General features: G+C 33.0%; 1 protein-coding gene across 2 annotated transcripts in view; it reads right to left on the reverse strand.

Annotated features, from left to right (window-relative positions):
• LOC129317014 (disease resistance protein RUN1-like) overlaps positions 1 to 22,694 on the reverse strand; it is a 31,840-nt gene extending 9,146 nt beyond the window's left edge. For both annotated transcript variants that reach the window (XM_054961318.1, XM_054961317.1), the window contains exon 1: positions 21,912 to 22,694. In XM_054961318.1, coding sequence (XP_054817293.1) covers positions 21,912 to 22,420 — 509 coding nt within the window. In that variant the 5' untranslated portion in view covers positions 22,421 to 22,694. The remainder of the gene's footprint in view (positions 1 to 21,911) is intronic.
• Positions 22,695 to 23,617: the final 923 nt, after the last annotated feature.

Raw genomic sequence — 23,617 nt, forward strand, 5'->3', positions numbered from 1 at the left:
TAAAGTAAAGCTAGGCCATTAAAAGTGAAAGGAAAAGTGAAGAAAAGTCCTCTATGCCATATGTTGTGATGTGTAGATGATCTGCTATGGCGCATAGAGGAAAATTAGTGTAAACTGAAGCTTTTTATACCATGCACCATGGAAGAAGGCTACGTGCATTGTAGCGCATAGCTAAAAATTTACATTTACCGATTCGTGTCTATGTGCAAAAATAGAAGAGGAGAAGAGTTGTCAAAAAGAATGACTTGGCTTTATAGGACACATACATTAAGACCATTGGTGATATTTTAAAGCTTCCCAACACCTAAGGTAAGATTACTAATCTTATCTCTTCACCTTTCCTTCCATTTTGTGAAGAATTGAGTTATGGTTTGAGTTGGGAGAGTAATTTTTAATCCATGAGTTATGAGTCTAAACCCATTGATTAAAATGAATATAATGGGAGTAGTTTAGAGTATTTAAACCCTACATTAATGATTTTATAAATGGTTAGTTGGGGGAGCCATAAATATCCTAAATTTAGCATTTATAAGGTTGTTGGGAGTGTTTAATGATCATTAATGGTGGTTTAATAACTCATTAATGATAATGTAGGTCAATATAACCTAGTAAACCTATTAGGTATGATGGGTAGTGAATTTATGAGGTTGATAAAATGGAGAATGTGGAGTTTAATATTGGTAAATTGCTCAAGAATGGGATGATGATGTTATCCTTGTGAAACAAATTGTAAACTATTGTCTTGGCACTATTCAAGCTTAGAAAGAAGCTTTGGAAGTGGTTATTATAAGGGATAAATCTTTGACCTCTCCAAGGTTTGAGGTAATTGAGGAAAACATAACTTGTATAGTTGTATGTTACTTAGATAATTGTTGAAATTTAATGATTTAAAACTTATTTGATGTTAGAAAACTATTGATGCAATGTTGGCAATGTGATGAGCTTGTGAAATAATTTTAGAGTGAAAAATCTCATGCATGTCACACATTTATGATTAATGATTTTGATTGATGACATTTGAAATTGATGAAAATGTGATGTTTGACATATTAAATGTGATAAGTATGTGCGAGAAGATATGTGAATTCATATGAGATGAATTGTTGATTAAATTACATAATATGTGTAAGTTGTGCAAAGCATGATCATTGGTGGGAGTTCACTTAGGGAAAGGAGTAGATTAGTAAACCCACGTGGTATTGGTTGCTTTATCATTAGAATCAAAAGCTTGCCTTAGCAGTGATTATTGGAATTGAGATTTAGCCCTTGTCTCATAGTTGATTTGAAATTCACTTGTTTTATGAGGAACTCGAACCTAACTAGTCTTCACCGGTTCATGAGGAGGCTAGATTAAGGGTATAATATCCTATAGTCATAGTATTGGGAGAAACTAGGATACACAGGTAAGCGAGTTAACCTTAGCTTGATAACTCCTCATAAGTAAAAGGTTGGGTTAGTCCATGATGGACGTAGCCAATGAATAGCCACTAGTTTCATGTCGAAGGTAATAGGAGAACACAAATCTAAAATTTGATCACACATCTAGTTCAGCATCATGGTTGTTATTATGGCCTAGCTTATGTTAGGGGCTCATGGTTGTTATTTTTACGACCCCAAGTTATGTGTAATTATTAATATGATGATGATATGTGTTTTATGCTTAGTCACATGGTTGTTATTGTTATTAACTGTGGCTATAATTGTCATATATGCATTATTTAGGAAGTTATTTCCATTTGCATTAGTTTCTAATTGATATGCAACTATATAGATTAGGTGAAATTTAATTACTGAGTGATTGTACTCACCCCTCAATCTTTAATATTTTCAAGGCCTAGCTCATCGGATCTAGATCAAGAAAAACATACTGAGGCCTAGGATTTCAGTATAAATCCTATTTGTATGCCTCCTTGCTTTGTTTAGGTGTATCTATGTTGTTGAATTTCTAATTAGGACGTGTTCATCCATTTTGGTGCTATTTCCATTGTGATTGTGTATAACTTGTGTATTTTTTGCCCTGAGTTAGTGAGTTTTAGTTATAGATCTTGTATAGGCTAAAATACTTGTGCAAGTCATGTTATGTGTATTTTGGGATATTTTGAAATGAAAATGGATGGTTGATGCAAAGTTTTTCTCCCCCTTGTGTTTTATAAAATTTAAGGTTAAGTAGTGAATTTGTGTTATGTGTGCATTTATATAGTTATAGTATGTTGCATGAGTCCTATATAGTCCATTGATTATAGTCAGGTGGTCGGTGTAAGCTTTTAGCACATGCGTGTGAGTTTGGACACCATTATTTTGGGTTATTGTGAAAAAGAGTGAAAATAGGTTTGAGTATCCACATCTTTATATAAAATGAATTTGAGCGTGAAACTTGTACCATTAGCTAGAGCTAGGAGGAAGCTCTATGTAGACACTAAAATTACCTCAATCAGATATCAGATGGAGATTTAGAACGTGTTAAAAGTTCACTCCCAGTGCTATCATATGACAATAGAAGTTTGCTGTCAAATATCATGCAATGCATCACGACACATGGCATAGAGAATTACAAGTCATGGTGCATTGGTAATTAGCCGTGACACACATGCCATTTTCAATATATTTGAGAGTTTTGAGCCTTAAATCAAATGTTTTAAGTCTTATTTGAATCCCAGGCTTTCATATTGTTTTGAAACTTTGATTTGAATATAATGAAAGTGTATGGGAGAGTTTTAAATGATAAATTTTCTTAGAATCCCATTTCACATTGTTTAAATTTGTTTTCTCCATTTGAAATTTTAGAAAAACTTATTTTCTTCCATTTGTAATATTGTAAAAACTTGGTAAGCCTTATTGCGTTGACCCTTGATTACCTTGATTTTAGAGTTAATGGTTATTATATAAGGAGAACTTACTCTTACTCTTCCCTAACGGTGACAACCCTTTGAGTTAAGCAATCCACCGCAATATGGTCAAATCATTGGCATTTAAAGCATTTGGGTGCTTTAAAGCCAAATTCCTTAGCAGCATTTGGTGGTGGTTTGTGTATAAATTAGATTGCAACTTGTTTGAGGGGCTGGTCTGCTAAAATTTTACCTTGCAGGCATCTGAATAACCCTTAGAGGAATAGGGCTAGAAATGATCTCTTAGGCATCTGCTTCTCAACACGAATGGCTAGATGAATTACTTCATCCAAGGTCCAATGCTACTAAAGCTAGACCTACGGGTTGATGTTAGTGTTTAAGCCAGCAAGGTATCGGGCTATTATTTACTCATCCTTCTCCTAAATATCATACTTCATCATGAGTTTTTCAAATTCTCTGGTATACTCTTTTACAGACAAGGATCTCTATCAAAGATTTTACAACTAGAGAAAGTTATAATGGTGGTAATGGTCTTGTAGAAATTTCTTAGTGAGCTAGTATCTCATTTTTTCCCAAGTCTCAATCTTGTACTTCCCTTTACATTCTCGCTTTCGCTTGATGTTTTCCTACTAAATAGAGCCATGTTTCTTGAGTTTGAGGGCAACAATCTTGACTTTCTATACATATAGAATCTCCTTATATTCAAACACACGTTAAATAGTTTGAAGCCAGTCTATAAACTCGTTTGGCTGAGGTCCTCCCTCGAATTTAGGAATGCCTACCTTGATGTCATTAGGATAGAATGGTTGGTGTCGAGGATGACGGTGGTTATCAGTGGATGATGAAATGCTACTTCTAGAATCTCCTTGTGAGTTTTCTCTGTTATTGTCTAACTATAAAATTTGAGAAAATTAAGTGAAATTAATTAACCTAATAAGTGTGATGTGATCAGTGAGTTAATAAGGTTTATGGTTAGAGGAGCCTAACTGGTGTAATTAATTGTGATTTTTGCCTTAAAAGTGGGTCAGATTAATGGTGGGCTACCCATGTAAGGAAAAAGGGAGAAAAAGTAAGGTAAAGCCCTCTGTGCCACATGCTGTAGTGTGCGGTCAATCTGTCACAATGCCAAGAGACGGATTCAAATGCAATGGGCCTTTCTATGCCATGCGCTGCAATGTACATCCAAAAATTATATATATCTAGTTCGTATCTACACGAGAAAAATAAAGAAGAAGAAACAAAATGAAGAGCACGTTGAAGCTCTATTAGGGCATGCACTTTAGGACCTTTAAAGGCAATTTTAAGCTTCGTAACACTTAAGGTATGCACAATTAGCTTTCTTTCTTACTTTCTCTCCCTTATTTATGAAGGTTTGAGTTAGGGTTTAAGTTGAAAAGTTAATTTAGTCCATAAAAGTTATAGGTCTGATTATATTGGATAAAATAGATATAATAGAGTTGTTTGTGGAAGATAAATCCTACCTTGATGATTTTATCAAGAATTTTTTAGGTAGAGCCATTAATATGCAAAAATTGTATTTAATATGGTTTTTGGAAGTGTTAGTGGACCATTAATGGTGGTTTAAGGATTTATTAATGATAATGTGCATTAATGAAACCTAGTAAACCCATTAGGTATGAATGGATAGTTATTTATAAGATTGATAGAATAGATATGTGGAGTTTGGTATTGGTAAATCCTAAAAAAATGAGATAATAATGGTATCCTTGTGTTATGAATGTAGTGAGGTTCAATTTAGCACTATTTAAGCTAGTGAGAAGCTTTGGAATTTGATATTATGAGAGGTAAACCTTTGATCTCTCAAAGGTTTGAGGTAATTGGGAGAAACCTAATTTATATAGTTGAATATTAATTATTTATTATTAAAATGGTTGATTTGAAAATGTGATTTACATTTCTAAATAATGATGCAATTTAACAATGTGATGAGTTTTGGGAAATGGTTTTGAAATGGGAAAACCCTATGCATGCCATCCATTTGTGTTTGATAGTTTTAATTGTTAGCATGTTGTCAAACTTGCTAAATATGATTTTAACTTGTGGAGTATATGGAGTTTGTGAATTTAGAGGTATGATTTCATATGATGCATCGTGGATTAGAATGCATAAATATGTAAAATACGTGCATAGCATGATCATTAGCGGGAATTTGCCTAGGAATAGGAGTATATGGTTAAATCCACATAGTATTGGTAGTAACTGTTAGAATTAAGAACTTGCCTTGGTATCGACCGTTGGAATTGGGAGGTAGCCCTTGTCTCATGATTGATTCAGACTGTCCTACTTGTTCTATGAGAGACTCAAACCTAACTAGTCTCCACATGTTTATGACAAGGCTAGATTAAGGGTACGACATCCCATGGTTGTTAGTATTAGGGAAAACTAGATTACATAAGTGAGTGAGTTAACCCTGGCTGATGGCTCCTTACAAGTGAAAGGCTGGGTTGGTTTGTGAAGGATGTAGCCACATAATAGTCACTGGTTTCATGTCGGAGGTAACAAGAGGATATAAGGTTAGCATTTAATCATGTATTTGAATCCGGCCATATGATTATTAGTATTGTAGTTCGATAAGTGTTAGGAGCACATGGTTGGTACTATTGCAACCCCAGGATGCGCATTGATATTTTGTGGATATGAATATGTGCCTTGGGTCTGGTCATATGGTTGTTAGTATTGTGAACCGTGGCCAAACCAATCATATGTATTGTGTTTGTGTATTTTTTCCTATTTGCATATGTTTACAATTGATATACAACTGTACTGATTAGGTGAAACTTAGTTACTAAGTGGTTGTACTCACCCCTCAATTTTCAATATTGTCAGAGCCTAGTTCAGTGAATCATTGTTGGGGAAAAACAGTTTGAGGCGTAGGATTATGGTGAAATCCTACTTTCATGCCTCTTTACTTTATTTTGTGTATTAATGTTGTATAATTACCAACTAGGATCACACGTCATTATTTTTGTACTATTTGCATTAGCTTTGTGTACAACTTGCATATTTTGTTCCCCAAGTTAGTAATTTTGGTTGTAAACTTGTGAATAGGACCAAAATACTTGTGCAAGTAGGAACATGTGTATTTTGAAAGAATAGAAATGAAAATGATGGTTTTGGACATGAATTTCCTCCCCCTTGTATTTTGTGAAAATTGGGGTTGAGTAGTGATTTTGAGAAATATGTGTTTCTAATTGTGTATGGTGTGTTGCACAAGTCCGCTGAGTCCATTGAGTGTGATCAAATGGTCAGAATAGGGTTTTGGAACGTGAGGTTGAGTTAAGACATCAAAGTTGTGTGTTTTATGTGAAAAGTGGTAAAAATGAGTTTTGGTGTCCAACTCTTTGTTGAAAATGAATTTGAGTGTAAAGCTATGCCATTAGCTAGAGCTAGGAGAAATTTTTGTATAAACAATAAAACCACCTCAATCGGACGTCGGATGGAGACTTGAGACGCGTTGAAAGTTCGCTCCCATCGCTATTAAAAGACAACAGTTGATGCCTTCAAATCTGTGCAATGCCATAATGCATGGTGCCTCATGCCGTGGCGCATAACACAAAGATGAGTAAGCCATTGTGTATATGTCTTAAGTCACGACACATGTTGCAATTTCTGCATAAAACACTGTTTTGAGTTTTAAAACTCTTTGTTTTGGGTCCCATTTGGTTTCCAAGCTTTCTCATTATTTTCAAACTTTGATTTTAAACATTTTAAGTGTGTGATAAAGATTGAAATTGAAATTTGGGATCCTATTGTATATGATTTCAAAATTCTTCTCTTTTATGTAATTTTACAACTTCCGTAATCCCTTGAGGGTTAATACCTTAATTGCCTTAATTATGGAGTTAATGTGGTTAAGTAAGGGAGACCTTACACTAACACTACAATAGAAAAGGTTATAAAGGATGGTTGTTTTTCCCTATAGAGGATGGTTGACAACTGTCCTCTATTAGACTGTCCTTTATTGCAAAAATAGATATAAGAAGATTGTAAAAACTATCCTATATGTACAATATATAGGACGGTTATTAAACAATAGTCCTACATGATTTTTTAAAAAAAAAATATGCCTCCCATATATAGGATGGTTCAAAGATCAACCATCCTGTATGTGATTGTTTCAAGAAAAGAAATACATAATAACTTTATTTGTTCCTAATGAAACCTTCAAATATATAGATATCCTTTATGGTCATACTGATTCTCTTGCGATAAAAGTGCTTCGTGTGTATGTTTATATCAATATGCTCTGACTTTTACGACTTGAAAAATCATAGCTGATAGAAGAAAATCGTTTAAGAGAAAATATTTGAGAAAGTTTTAAACCACTCAAGCAAGCTGACATTAATGAAAATAGATAAAATATCCATTAGATTTTTATGTATAGAAATAAAAATTTAATATTTTATCTCTTTCATTTTGAAAGTTACAAAAGTAGATGCAACAGGTTGGCCTTCTTCAAGTGGATTGAAAATCTACTTCTATTTGTATAAATAGGAGCTGGGGTCACTAACGTGTGTTGGTAAAGGACGTAGCAAACATGAATTGACACTATTGTGAATTTGAATCCTACAAATATATATATATATATATATATAATCAATCTTCAAGAATAAAGAACCAGAGTCATAGTTAGAACTTTGAACCAATGAGTATCAGATAGGAATTGGTTCCCCTCATTAAAGTAATATATAACTTTGTGATCTCAACTATTCATCCTGAATAAAAAAATAGCAAAAAAAAGTGATGATAGTAGAGGAAGGAAGTGAGATAATAGGAACTTGACTTTGATGGCTAATCAGAAGAGAAGAATAGTTTCTATATGGAATTCCCAAAAGGAAAAGCAACCATAGGTACTAGCAAAAGAGAATGAATGACTTCATCATTGCAAATGAGACACCAAAAAAATGAAATAGGACTGAAATTAATGTAATGGCCACAGATCACTAGTGAATTTAGCATGTCATGAAGTTTTGCAAAAAGTTTAATATCATGTTAATAATCAAAGATGGATTTTCATTGTCAAGGGAAGTAGTGGGAAATGGCAAGCTACTGAAGAAAACATTCAACTATATGTCCAATTGTTCCCATATATCCATCTGTTAGCTGTATGGTTAAATAAAATCCAATAACTCCCTATACAAAAAGGGCCAATCTTTCATATCTAGTTTCATCAATTGTAGGAGTAATGTTTTTATACCAAGGAAAAAAAAGGAAAAAGGAAAAATTATAAGATAAATATCTTCATTTCTTGCATTTCCTTTTTTTTAAATTATCTAGTTGGATGCATTTACACAAAACCCAATGTATTTAGAAAGAAATTTGTTCATGGAAGAAAAAAACAAGTAAATTTGCCATAGCTTAGTTTTGGTAGATATTTACACATTCTTGCTCTAATTAGAAGCATAGACATTGACATAGACACAAGACATTACTCAGATATCAAAAAATCACAAATCTTAAATGCGTATGTGAAATTTAAAAGTCAAGTCTAAATTGACTTTTTTAACATGTATTGGATATGGATATGATTCATTTTTTTCCTTTGTTTTTTTATTCATGCTTCATAGAACTTGCTGAAACAAATAAAGCTAAGAGAAAAAGAAAATTCTACATGCACTGATATTAGTTATCTGACTGGTCAAAATCTTATGCCTTGTTTAATTAAGTCTTTTACTTCATTCAAATTGACATCATGATTATCTATTGACAAATGAAAAGGATCAAGTAATGGAAACTTAGTTCCTTCCTACATGATTGTCATAAAATACAAATACAAATACAAGTTTATGGACCACAAAGCAGCTCTTTTGTTGGAATCTAAATGTGAGGGGGGAACTTGGGCAACTTAGGTGAATTGTATTAAAAAAAAAGTCATCATAAAGGCATGAAAATGGAACTGTTCAAGGATATATTATGCATTAAACATATAAGGAAAAGGGAGAGAAAGGGAAAAAAATGGAAGTAAATTAAAGGGAAATCATATTAAATGGCTAACCAAAAATCCATCTACATCAATATGTTTGTTTACAACAAATTCATCCATTCACTTGCTGTACATAAACTAGTATACGGCAAGCCAATTCTAACCCAGATTTTCTAAATTAGATACTATTTTTCATTAGTTTACATGTACTTCAGTCAAGTAAAGGGGGGAAGCACTTGTACTATTCATGTTTATAAGAAGAAATTAACACCACGCACAACAAACAAATGGATGCAAGGTTTTACCCAAATTTAATAGCTCATTGGTGACATGGACTTCACTTTGAAGTTCAGAGTTATATGATTATGTGAATAGATTTTAATGTTATTTATTCTTATGCTATTTCCAAATGACCCCTTATACCAAAGAAGAAAAATAAAGAAGTTATAGCAATTGTTGAAAAGTCTACACAGCTAAGTCGATCACAAAACATAATCAAGTATAAAGAATGAAAGTGAAAAACTTTCTTCTCTTCTTATAAAATTTATAATACTATGAAAAAAATGATCCCTTTCTTCAAGTTGGATTCCTTTTCCCCTCATAAAACTTACTCCCCATCACTTATCACTATAGAATAATTCTACTCAAGTTCAAATAAATTTTGAGCATCCCAAAACTATTAAGCTTTCTAGCTTGCAAAGAGTAGACAAACTAAGAATGAAGAGTTGGCACCAAGTGAGCTTCACAAATCAAGGAGAAACCACTAGCACAGAGCTCTGCCGTGATGCCTTCATAAGCATAAATAGGAATGGCAAAGGAGATGGGAGGGTAACGACAAATCGAGGAGGAGAAGTAGGTGTGGGTGGCTCCCATTTCACATGGGAGATAGGGTGAGAGGATCAAGATAGTGAGGCATGGAATTAAGAAAAATTGGTCAAAAGTACTGAATACAAAAAGATATATGAGCACATCAACAACAAGGAGAAGAGATAATGAGAGGTTTCATGGCGACGATGGCAAGCTCAAGCACAAACAAACAATAACAAAGTGAGTGATGATGAGAAGAGAGAACGCTAAGGCAACCTGTGAGTGCTAAGCTTTTGAGAAAGAGAGGAGAACAAGGATTGAGTGGGATTTTAAAAAAAAAAGCATGAACAACCGTCCTATACATATTCCATATAAAGGACTGTTTTTAGAAAGAACTGTCCTACTAGTGATACAATTTTAAAAAAAAAATAAAAATACTTGTTTAAATATGTACAAGATAGTTGTTAATATAACCGTCCTATATTTATGTATATATACAAGGCAGTTATTTAAATAACCGTCCTATATTTCTTTTCACATATATTCACTTCCTCATATAGGACAGTTATGCATTATGCATATAATCATTCCATATAAAGTGTCCTATATTAATAGTTTTGTAGTAGTGTGATAAAGCTCCTTGCATTTCTACAGTAGCTTCCAACCCCTGTATCCTACATGTAATAACCTTGAATTTTAAATTAGATAAATTCTCTTTGAAATGATATTTAATTTGTTTATTTTAAGTTTATGACAAGTGAAGAGTAGAAGCTTAGTGAAATTCTTACCAGTTATTTAGATCGAGGTCTAGAGTTGAATATCATTTAAACCAAATATTAGTTTTATTTTTCTTATATGGAAAACTATTAAAGTGCCCCTTACTTCCTGTGCATATAAACATATTATAAATAGAATATTAATATGATGAGGCCTTGACTGGTAATTTTTTCCAACTAGCTTTGGTCTAATTTTGTAATTTTCTCCACAAGCTTTATATTTTATTTCAGCTTTTCTCTTTGTCGATAAGATTGACAAATGAGAGTGAGAGAGAGTTTCACAAGCGTTCTATATTTTTCTTCTCTTCTTTATTGTGCAAGCTTCATCCTGACTAGCAGTGGACTTTCCTCCTCACCACCAACTGTGTGTCTCTTCTGTTCTTTCAAGCTGGGTGTTCGCTTCTATCAGGATTGAGTAGCTGAATCCCTCTCTTGTTTTTGCTCTATTTTATGGCTGTTAGAGAAAGAAACACGCTGAATCAGAGAAGAAAGCTTTGGAACTCCCATCGTTTCCTTCATCTCTTCCTTTCTGTTTTTGGTAGTCGCCGGTGGAAGTAGATTCTTATTATAGCTGTGCCAATTCTAGGTGCTCTATCATGTTTCCCATCTCTGTTTCCTTTTTTGCTTGTTGTTCTATTCTTAATGTTTGCGTTCAAGTCACTGATGGGTGTGAGAAACTAAATCACAAGAGCTGGTAATACTGTCACAAGCTTGGATGTGTGCTGGTGATTCGATTTCTTTATTTTCTTATAAGCTGTGTTTAGTTTGCTTTTTCCCTATTCAACTATCAAAACTATCTCTTGCCTCCATGCTTTCTGCCATGGAGATCTAAGTTACTATTTCACTTTCTTCTCTACTCCTAACTGCACCGAATAAAGGTAGGAGATTCGGGTCCCTTTTCTTGATTATTTCTGTGCTAGTAAGTGCTGTCAGCCATTGATGTGCGTGAGAGTGTCGCTTGCTCTGTATATGCATGAAATTACATAATTGGTATATGTTCTGCGCTGCCGTGCTGTTATAAGGAAGAGCTTCAAATATGGAGTGGGAAATTTATCTTGAAGCTTGATGATGATATATATATATTTATGGTTGAGTTAAATTAATTTGTTTGAAATGGTTGATGTTGAAACAATTGTTAGAATGAAAGTGGAAGAAAAGAGCTTAGATGGGATACTTGGAGATTAGTATTTAAGATATATGTTAAATTTTTTGTTAGAGGAATTGAACTTGATTTTGAAATTTCATTGATTCTTGTGTGAAGTAAAGTTAGCTTAGATGTATTAAGCTATAAATTTGACTTGAAAGTTACAAAGGACATTTGACTATGAAATTAATAGCAATATTGGATTATTGGAATTATTGGAGATCAATAGTTTTTTGAGGAAATATTTAAGTGCTAGAGTTGTTATGAGGGAATTGGAAAGGATCTATATTTTGTGTCTTGACAAAATGCTAATGAGGAATATTTTTTAGTGCAAAGTTTTTGTTTTAAAGTTTCAAATTTATTGTAGTTGATTATCAGTGGGAATGTTGAAAAGGAATTGTTATACTAGCTGAAAGTTGAATAAAATTTTAATATGATTTATAGGGTGTTTGAAAGAAGAAAAATTTGATTAAAGTTGAGAAGTGAAATTTGAATCCTAAAAATTTCAAGTAAGTGGATAGCATCCCAACAGATACTTCAATAAAATTTTCTTTATTAAAATATTACATTTTTATGCGAATTCTTTTTACAACAACAATATGATTAGTAGATATTTTATTAACTAAATTACTTTATTTTGTGAAATTATTTTACCAGAATTCATAATATTAGTTAATCAGTAAATACAAGTTTGGATTCTAGTTATGGAATTTTATTTTGAAAATTATTGAATTGCTACAGAAAATGATTCATGCTAGTTTGATATTGAAAATGAAAACTTTATTTTGAAAGAGATGATTTTCTCACATGTTTGAGAATGGATTTGAAGGGGACTTTATATAAAACAACTAATTGCTAACAGCAATTCCGTAGCCCTTGGCGCACCATGGTTAATGACTAGCTAGTTTGATATTTGTGAGCTCTGTTCTTATGTTTATTATTCGTGGGTCTCGTACCTGCATTTATTTTCATGGCTTCAAGCCGTGTTTGGTTAGTATTATCCTCGTAGACTGTGTGTCCATATTTATTTTCATGGCATAAGCCGCGTTTGGTTATTTACCCTTATGGACTGTGTGTCTACATTTGTTACTTGTTCTGATAAGTCCTTATAATTATGAGTTTTTAATTATTTGATGAATCTATTTTTCATTAGTTTTGATTAGTAAAATTTATAATTATTTAATGCAGTTATTTGCTTTATTGAAATTAAAGGATAATGATGTTTGACATCATATTTTAATGAATCAAGATTTTATTTAAAGTTACACAGAGCCCTTTTATGCTGAAGTTTATTGAATATTGTTTGTCAAAATTGTCATCTCTAGCACATAATTATTTTAAATCTTCATTTCATACATATTTAACTATTTATTGTTGGAATACTATTTACTAGAAATTTATTTTGGTCTCAAATTCATCAGGTGATGCTAATCTTACTACTGACCTCTGAAGGGCATACCATTGTTCTAGGTGGAATTTTACCTTGCATTATCTCCGTTTGATGTAAATATTTGAATTGATGTATTTTATTTTGAATGTAAGGTTAGGTGCTCTATCTAGCCTATAGCTAAGTTTCTATTTTAATATATGTTGTCTGCTGGCTGGAAGGAGCTAAACTCTTGATTGATATTATATTATGTTGTAGAATTTTTAGGAGATCCTATTTACAAGAGAGGTTCTACCAAAATATCAACAAAAATATTAGAACTTTTATTATAATGATTTCTATTAAATATGTTATAATATTTAGTACAAATTCAATTATGTTTTAAAATGAAAAGATTTTAAAATCTTGGGCTTAAGGGATGTGTGATATGGCTCACATCCCATGCCAGTCACCCTCTATTTTTTGGAAGGTGACACTACATCTCATCTATCTCATCTCAACCTCGTGCACATTCCTGCATTTTAAAGCCATCTTGGAGTGTTTTCTATAAGGTTAGGACTTTGGGAAAACAAATATAGGAGTGTGGTTGTAATTTTTTTAAGGGTATAGGGTGGAAAGGGAAATTTTAGGTAATGATGCAGCCAAAATAGAATTTTTATAAAATAGAAGGGTCAAATAGTAATTTTTACAAAATATGAGGCCAAAATGGAATTTTGAAAAGTTTAGGGGTCAAAATGAAATTTTGAAAAGATTAAGGGTGAAAAGGAAAATATAGCAAGGTTAAGGGTCAAACTATAACTTTGAAAAATAAGGCTAATTGGCCAGGATGACATGGTTGCAATGACACATGGCAGAATTTGGTTAGTCTGACTTGTTGTTAATTGGTCAGAAAGGTGATGAGACTGTAGTAACATGTGGCAAAATTTGGTTGGTCTAACCTGTCATTGATTGGTCAAAAAGGTGACATGGCGGATGACGTTAGCATCTTCAATCTCCAGCAAGCGCGTGCGGCGCATGGATTGCCAGCGACTGTGTGTGGGCTTTAAGCGATGGCCTAAGACAGAATTTCCAACGATGGAGAACCTCCTTTTCCATGTTCTCGGACCCCTTGAGATTGATGGTGATGTTAGTTTTTGGAGAAAACATCTAGATTGCAAGTTTTGAAGACATCAGGGACTCGTCCTTTGAATCTTTCTCTTCTCCGATGTAATCCCTCAACTCCCACCTCACTCTCTCACTCTTTGTGTTGGACATAATATCTTGTGACATTATATTTAGCTTAAGTTTTAATGATGATAAATATAGATGAGTTAACTATTAAACAAGTGTTTTAAAGTGTTTTTTGCTTATATTGTTCCATATTATGTGAGATTTGGAAAAATGATTTGTGTGCATCAAAGTTATTTATGCCATCACTTTTTTCCTTATCTTAAATTGATTTTATATCCAAGAATATTCATAGTATTATCTTTCATAACTTGGATATATGCATATTGATACTTGAACTAACCATTTTATTCATGATATATCATTTTAAGGTTGTCCAAAGTGAAAATGAGAGTAAGCATGAAGAGGAACAAAGCTGAAGTCATCATGTGTATGCTACATTCATGATTAAAGAACATAAAGATAAAGAGAAAGATGATCCAAGAAAAGCTTAAGAAGAATGAAAACATTCATACAAGCTTGGATGCACCTTGAAAGCCTTGGACTTAATAAGTATAATATCATTAGGCTAAGAGTCTTTATGTTAAACTCATTGATTTAGATATGAAGTATTAGCTCAAGATATCTTAAATAAAAATTAAATATGCATTTTAGCTATTTAAGAGAAAGAGTGAGATATAATTTTCTATAATCATGATTTTTATTGGTCATATATGTCTCACGATCTTTTAAATGTTTTGATTACTAATTCTATAAAGTTTTTAAAGTTGTTCTATTTACTCAAAATGGAATTAAGTTGAAAAATTCAGGAACACTTGAAGTCTATGCTTTGAAAAAGCAATTGTGTAAAAAAAATAGTTTTGATCTTTGGTCATGTTTCATATTATATCTCTCAATACAAATATCATTTTAATATGAAAGATATCTCATTTGAAAATAGACTCCAACAGCTTTTCAATGATAGTTTATTTATTCCAAATAGAGTTCTATTGACAAAAATATGAACTTTAAAATTTGAGTATTGAGATATTGATTTTGCACAGCATTTAGTTTTGACATTCATTCACTCTTTTGATCATATCTCTAAATTTAATATGAATTTAAAATTATTTCATTGAAAACTAGACTTCAAGATCTTTTCAATGATATAGAATTTGTCAAATTTAAAGTTGTATTGAGTGAGTTATGATATTATGAATGTATGAGTAGTGAACCCACAAAATCATGCAAGAGAGCAACTGAGACACATGCGTGATTTAGTATCAGTGTCCAAATCTCACATGAGAGTTGTAACATCCCAAAAATTTTAAGACTCGAATTTATTTTAAAAATAAAATATCTATAATTAAATTAAAATTTAGAATAATTTGATAGAGGTCCAGAGTTTAAATTTTAATAAGCAAAAGTTGGGTTTTATTTTTTTAAGCTATGGAAAAAATTACCAAAGTTGACCCGAGCTTTTATGCTATAATAAAAAATGTTGGGCCCTTTCTTGTAATTTTCTCTAAAGTTTTATATCAGTATTTTAAAGGGAAAACAGACACAGAAACGCAGAAATGAAACAAGGAAAAAAAAGGAAATGCACGAGAGGGAGAGAGGCAGAAGAAAAGAGAAAGAGAGGGAGTTAGGTTTGGATCTAGGAGGCTTTGCGACCATTGCGAGTTCGGCTACACGATACATAAACTCCCCACTTCAATCTTCTTCCCTTGCTGTTGATTTTCTTCAATTTTTAAAAGAGAAAATTTTTAGATTTTGATCCTAAAGGCTTTATTCTTATAAGCTTTTATTTCTTTGGATCCTAAAGAGGATTTTTTGAGTTTCTATATAGTGATCTAATATTTTGAGTGAATAATTGGATGAAAAGAGGTGTTTTGGGCACAAATTAAACCTTGAGAGATTGGGTTTTGCTCCTCAATGGTTTAAGCTTATTGATTTAGTTATAATGTTGCTGTTTGAGCCTAATAAGATTTAAATTAAGGTTTGGTTTTCATTATAAGGGCTAATGGTGAAAGTTGGTGAAATTAAGTGAAGGTTTTTAATTGATAAAAAATTATATAAATTGGAAATTAACCTAGTGATGGCTAATAAATGGTTTTGGTGGTTAAGTAATACTATGTGAATGGTTGGTTTAATATATGAACCATTAAGATGGATTATGACTCATTGACCCAAGTTGTGTGGTATGAGTTATAGTCTTTATTAATGCTATTTGTCATGATAAGTGATATGGATCACTTATATGTTGTAGGAATTTTTGGTGAAACTTATTGAGAAGTTAAGGAACAAGCCAAGTCCTATTTGTACAAAAAGAACCCTTTTGGCACCAAAGGGTTGAGGTAACAGGGGAATTTATATTTCTTATTACTTTGTTTTAGCTATTTTTGAATAAATATTACTAGCTATCATGCATTACATATTTTAAAAGATTAAATGTGCTTTATAAGGGGTTATAGGGTACTACTTTGATTATAGTGCAAATATGTTTTTCTAATTGTTTAACAACAATGTTTTTATAGAAACGAGAATTTGCTTGCATGTATTGTAATCATAAAGAATAGAAGTTGCACTTAAGGAAGTATAATTAAATAAGGTACCTTAAATAGGCTAAGGAACCATTTAAGGGAGATTTATAAATGTTAGACTACCTTAGAGTGTTGAAGTGGTTAATACTCAGAAAAGGTAGACACGAAAAAAAGGCATGATCTCGATAGGAGTTCACCAATGAGAAGGTGTGGACTTTTGATATTCTATGACACACTGCCAATACTCAATGTTACCTTACCTATTATGGGCTCAGTGCACTAAAGTGGTTAGTGTATTGAGTGTTCGACACCTCTCAGTGGAGGAGGGAATCCAACATATAAAGTGTGAGGTTGAGTGCCTAGGTCAAGGTAGTCCTCACATGGAGAGTAAGTCGGGCTGTCTCTAGGAGGGAGTTAGCTTCAACTGCTCAGGATTCACGTCGAAAGGGCATAAGCAGTTCGGTGGATTAGATCATGCCTTAGATTATGTTTTGTGCCTGTGGAGATACAAGTGGGTATAAGGTTTACCTGTGAGTTAAAGAGTGCTAGGGGGTATTTTGTTGGTCATGAAAGGCCATATCAGCTTATGTCATGCATTCATGCATTTTAAATGTCTAAATTATATACTATGTTGAATTTATTATTCGTTTATTCAATTATAGCTTACTTTGTAATAATCAATGTAAATTTCTTTGTTACTAAGATTGTGGTTGTCTCACCCCTTTCTTTTTAATATTTCCATGTTCAAGCGAAGGAACTAATGGAGGATGGGGAAAGGAGCAGAGCTAGGGGTTGTTTATGAATTGTAAAGAACTGCAACCCCTTTCTTTAGAGCAAATCTATTATAATGTATTTAGAATTAGGGTGCCAGTAGGATGTGATTATGTATATGTGTGTGAGTGTGTGTGGATTGTGTGGCTTGTGTATGAATTTTTGTTTGCTTGTAGACTTATGGCTAGGAAACTTGGATATGGTGTGTGGTTTTGATGGATTTATTTAGTAGATCAAGTTTTCACTACAAGAAAATATTTATTTTGATATATATGTGATTCCTCGAGCAAATGCAAAGTGGTTGCATTGCAAATGGTATGCTATGGGCAAACATACACCTTGGATAAAGAGAGTGGGTGCGTGGGCCCCACAGAGATCTATGAGCTAAGTGAGAATATTTAGCATGTGTATTCATATGTGTATATGATATTTGGAATAGTTTTTAGCCACTCTTGTGTGATTTGTGCATTTTGAGGGCTTAGGGTCCATTTTAGAAAATGGCACCAAGGTGGTCAAATTTTGGTATAAAGGATTTTTCTATCATTTAAATGTTCTATCTGGTGTTTTTAGTCCTATTTGATGTGTTTAAAGTGTTCCCACATGTTTGTGACCATTAAGATGAGATTTGGACAATTTTGAAAATGGTTTTTACCAAACAACTGTACTTTTGCACCCGGGTGTCCAAATCTTAATCTGACCGTTGAATTTCTCTAAAATTTAGGTCACAAATAAAACTTTTTATAAGCTTTGTGTGGGCTTTGAAATCACGTCGATCAAATACCAGACAGAGAAATGGCACACTCTGGAATTTGATCCGGAGGAGCTGTCATGGCAGCACTTTTGCTATCATGACAGCAACATTAATGATGTTGCAACATGCACGAAATTCAATTCATCTATTGGATCTTTTCAAAATTTGGTATGCTAATAGTACTATTTAAAAGTGACATGTGGGCTTTGGAATCACTCCGATCGGAGGTTAGATGATGAAATGGTATACTCTGGAAGTTAGTCTGGAGGTGCTGTCATGACAAGCTATCATGACAGGAAAAATAACCAATCTTTTAACATGTCTAATTTTTAATTCAATCGTTGGATCTTTTTTAAATTTGATACACTTATAGTACCCTTTAAATGTGATGTGTGAGCTTTAAAATTTTTTTGATTGGGGACCGGACGATAGAACGGTGCCTTCCAGAAGTTGGCTTGGGAGGGCTGTCATGATAGCAATTTAATGCTGTCATGACAGCATGTTTTTATCTCACTTTCGCCTAGCTTGCTTCCGTGCACTATAGGTAGAACCTATAAATTTTTTTTAAAGGTTTTGAATAATTTATTTCTTAAGTTGGTTAGAGGATTAACTCCTTAATCACAATTAGTTTATTTGAATTATATGATTTTTGGATAACACTCAAGGCAAGTGTTACATTTGGTATCAGTTTTAGGTTTATGATTCCTCTTTCCTAGTTGGCACCCTAAATACATTACTCTTATGTCTTTCCCTTATGTCACTAACCTGGATGACATTATTTTTTCATTTTCTGGCATGTTCCTTTAGGAGGGAAGAAAGGGCCATACACGTATGACTGTACACCTTTCAATTGTAATTTGGCTCGAAGAGGAAGAGGTAGACCAAGGAATAAGGAACGACCACTACTTCTACCTCCTCTACCTCTATCACCACCATAAGGGACAGATGCAGTCATGGTTAGGCTGCTTGAAGTGATAGTGGATATCAACAAAATCTTAAAGGTCATACTATTTTAGATCAGCATGTTAACCCAAGTGCTGGGCAAGGAACTTCTAGTGCTGTGGGAGCTCATGAACCAATTGTTAATAACCGAGAAGATGACATATCCAGACCTTAGAAGGAATTCTCTCGCTCTAATCTGACCACATATGATGGTAGTATGCTTGATAGGAAAGCTAAAGAGTGGTTAGCCCGGGAGGGTAGTCATGATAGCAATTTAATGCTATCATGACAGTATCTTTTTATCTCACTTTTGCCTAGCTTGCTTTTGTACGCTATAGGTAGAACCTATAAATTTTTTTAAAAGTTTTAAATGATTTATTTCTTAAGTTGGTTAGAGGATCAACTCCTTAACCACAATTAGTTTATTTGAATTATGTGATTTTTGGATAACACTCGAGGCAAGTGTTACAAGAGCACCTTGCACGTACATGTGAAATTGCATCTAAAAGCCTATTTTTGCACTGAATAGCCTCTGTAAGTAAAATCACGCATGAAACACCTTATACACATGTGAAATGACCTATAAAGCTTTGTTTTTCATTCTATAGCTTCTGTGGTCCAAAACATGCATGAAGCACTTCCAAAACACACATGATTTGTCTTATGGGCATTACCACATGCAATTTCTTGCGTGAATCAACACTGGTTGCTCACAAGAAATTGCACCAATAACTATAATCACTGTGCAACATCTATAAACAGTCATTTGATGTCTTTAACACTTATTTCACTCTATGAGCTATAAATTTAATACTCTAAATTGATCTGAACAAAAAAGATTAACCTTAAAAATCATCAAGCTATGAAATTCATAATATATCACTCTTATTATATGAAAATCATTATTCTTGAGCAAATATCATCTATATCTTCATTATTTGAGTATTAGAATTTCATTATACTCATCATTACTCTGAGAGAGAAAGTTTTAATTGGGTAATTCACATACTCAAAACCTTTGTAAAGATGAGGGAGAGATTTCTCTTGGAATCAAAGAGGTTGTTCTCTTGGTAAAAGAAGCTCACTAGTAAAATGAGTTGTTGTAAAGGCTCACAACTGCCTAAATTAAACTTGTGGATGTACTGAGATGGCAAGCACCCATTCAAGCTTATGTTACAGTGAAAAATCTCAAGTAGTTGCGTAGAGACTAGGTGTAGGCTTAAGAGGAGGAGCTAAACTAGAATAAATCATTGTTTGTAATATCTCTTTCCTTATCTCTTTATATTTCCAGCAATCTTAATTAATGCTATGTTTTAGTGTATAAAATTGAATTTGATATTTTTACATGCTCTTACTCTAACTTGCACTTAGAGATTGTTTCTAAATACTCTTACACATATTGAGCTTGTGAAAGTAACTTTAGCATATTCTTACACACAAAGTTTAGAATTCAAATTTGTCTAAATCTTCTTTTGAATATAGTTTTGCTAAAAAGTTTTAAAAGAACCAAAATTTCCTCAAACACCTAACTCACCCCTATCTTGGGTGTATTACCATATTTAACAATCTGGACTAGCTCTGATACTAAAATGGTTTAGAATTTAGAGCTGTTAATGGCTCGGTTTGGACCAAATAATCATTTTCATGATTGATTCGGATTGGATGACATGGCTGATTGGTTAGGATGACATGGCTACATTGACACATGGCAGAATCTAGTTGGTCTGACCTGTCGTTGACCGGTCAGGAAGGTGACATGGCCAACGACGTCAGCATTTTTAGCCTCTAGCAAGCGCATGCAATACGTGGCTTACTAGCAACGGCGTGTGGGTTTCAAGCAGTGGCCCATGACAAAATTTTCGACCACAGGGAACCTCCTGTTCCATATTTTTGGACCTCTTGAGCAAGTTAGTAATGTCAATTTTTGGAGAAACATTAGGGGCTCCTTTGAATTCTCTCTTCTCCAATATAATCCCTTAACTTTTACCTCACTCTCTCGTTCTCTGGACTAGCTCTGATACCAAAATAGTTTAGAAACCATATGAAAAAGATACTCTAGTTTATTGCTTTAATCTTAGATGTTAGTACAAGGAAAACAAGATCCTATTTATACTGCTCTAAGTCTTAAATTGAAAACAAGGAAATAAATGGCAGGTTATAAATGCATTTTATTTGCATTAATGGTGATGTTGCAATGGACGTGAACGGACGAGCGTTTCTTGTCTTCCATTCACTGTTGTCGTTCCGTTTCATATATATATATATATATATATATAATATTTTGCCTCATTTTTTCTTAAGAAAGTGGAGATAAAGAATAAAGATAAAATTTGCAATATAAAGCTAGCTTATTTGAATAGTTACAGTGTGGTGAGATATGAGTAATAACCAAATTTCAAATGCTCCAAATGTAAAAAATAACTTAAAAGATAAATTTTTGTATCAATACTGCGTCTCACTTAATCATTTGGAAATTGATCACATACCATTGAAAGAAGGAGGTGGGAAGAAACCATCAAGCATTAGTAGAACGAGTTTTGACAACTTAGCATAAACTTTCAAGTTTGAATTTGTATGAATGCAAAGAATAATTTTAAGAGAGCTATTCTCTATTTAAAGCCTAATAATACTTGAACTTGACTTGACAATACTGGATTTGATATAGAGCAGCAGCATCATATATTAACCAGATGTCATTATAATAACATATCATAATCATAAGTGCATCCATATCATGTGTTTAATAGCAATGGTCATGCAGACATTTGTTTTGTTTTTGAATCATCGTATGGAGAGTTAATAGAAGAGCGCCATCATAAATCATACAAGTAAATGTCTGTTGTAGAAAACTTACTGATTTTTAGAGTCAAAGCCACATATATTTGCAACTTCTTCTAAGGCATCTCTCCATTTCTGCACCTTCACTTGGTTTAGAGCAAATCTCTCGCTATGCTTTTTAAAGGCCCTCTCAAAGGTACCTCTTTGATGACGTACAAAAGTTGGATCGATCTTATAGAAGATCGGGATAACTTCTCTACCCAAAGATTTTCTAGATTCAAGAATCTTTTGGAGTTCATCCAAACACCAACGAGAAGAAGCATAATTAGGGGATAGAATAACAATGGAGATGAGAGATTCTTCAATTGCTTGACTTAATTGATCAGAAATGGTCTCTCCTCTTTTCAGCTCCTCATCAACAAAAGTTATGATACCCCTTTGCTGCAAAGCAGCGTATACATGGCCAGTGAAGCCTTTGCGGGTGTCTTTTCCACAAAAACTCAAGAAGACATGATACTTCCATGGAGGGATGTTTGAGTTCATGGAAGAGGAGATAGAGGTTGTTCCAGAGCTAATGATTGCCATTGATAAGTTTGGGTTTGCTTGAGAAGTGGGCCCTGCCGCAGCTGGCCGTGGTCAGCACTCCTTTGTAGAGGTGTTATTCAGCGCCGCCAGCACTATCAGACTTGCCCTGAAATTCGTGGCGGATGATTGTGCAAACACCGCAGATGGGGAGGGAGCCGCGTAAACCCAAGGCGCATGGAAGTCTGGTGCAGTGGAATCGCAGCAGCTGAATGTCTTCGCTGCGTCTCGGCTCTTCTTTGAGCAGGACTCTCGTGCTAATGGCTAAATTGGGTCGGACTTGGGTGCTCACGCGATCACCTCATGATCTGAATTTTCGAGATTTAATTTAGACCGTGCGATTTAATATTTTTATTTCATTAGAATAAAAAATTTAATAAATTTATTAGTCACCCATTTAGATAATATAGACTTAATAAAAAATTAATATTAAGTTAGACCGTACATATTAAATTTAGATTATCTAAATTAACAGTAAAACTAATTTACTAAAAAATTTTATAATTATTATAAATTTTTATTTTAATAAATATAAAAATAAAGCTCAATCTAGATTTTATCAAGGTGACAAGCACCATGGTTGAAGTTAGATGTGACTTCTACCAGTCTTCTATACCTAATCCTTTTTTCTTTTTTTCTCATTTGATAATCAACAATTTAGTTGAGTTGGGTTTTAAAAGCTTGCTAATGTTAAGACATACTTTTAGGCTCAAAGAACCCGCATAGAAGTACTAACCAATGATTTAAAAATTAGATTGAATCGGATAGTCAAACCATCGACTAGAGCCATTAACAACTCGGTTTAGATCAAAAAATTATTTTCATGATTAAGCCAAATTGGATTGGAGTTGAACCACTATTAAGTTGAAAATCGAAGTTGAATTGGGAATTGGAGTAATATTTCAAAAAACTAGACGATTTTAAACATAATATTAAAAAATCTTAAAATATTTATAAAAAATAAAAAATTTTAAAAATTAGATCTTACTAAAAGCTAACTTTATTTTTGAACAACTCACACGTATAAAATATCATTTGAGATCATTTTTTATAAAGATATTGACGATTATATGCAAATACAGATACTTTTGAGTTTATTCATATTGAATTTAACTAAGATTCAAATATATTTGACAAGTCATAAAATTATAATTTATAATATTATTAATGTACAATCATATTATGTTATTTTATTAACAT

Source organism: Prosopis cineraria, unplaced genomic scaffold (genome assembly GCF_029017545.1).
Source record: "Prosopis cineraria cultivar Desert tree isolate PC_DT_omini unplaced genomic scaffold, ASM2901754v1 PC8, whole genome shotgun sequence".
Classification (NCBI taxonomy): Eukaryota; Viridiplantae; Streptophyta; class Magnoliopsida; order Fabales; family Fabaceae; genus Prosopis; species Prosopis cineraria.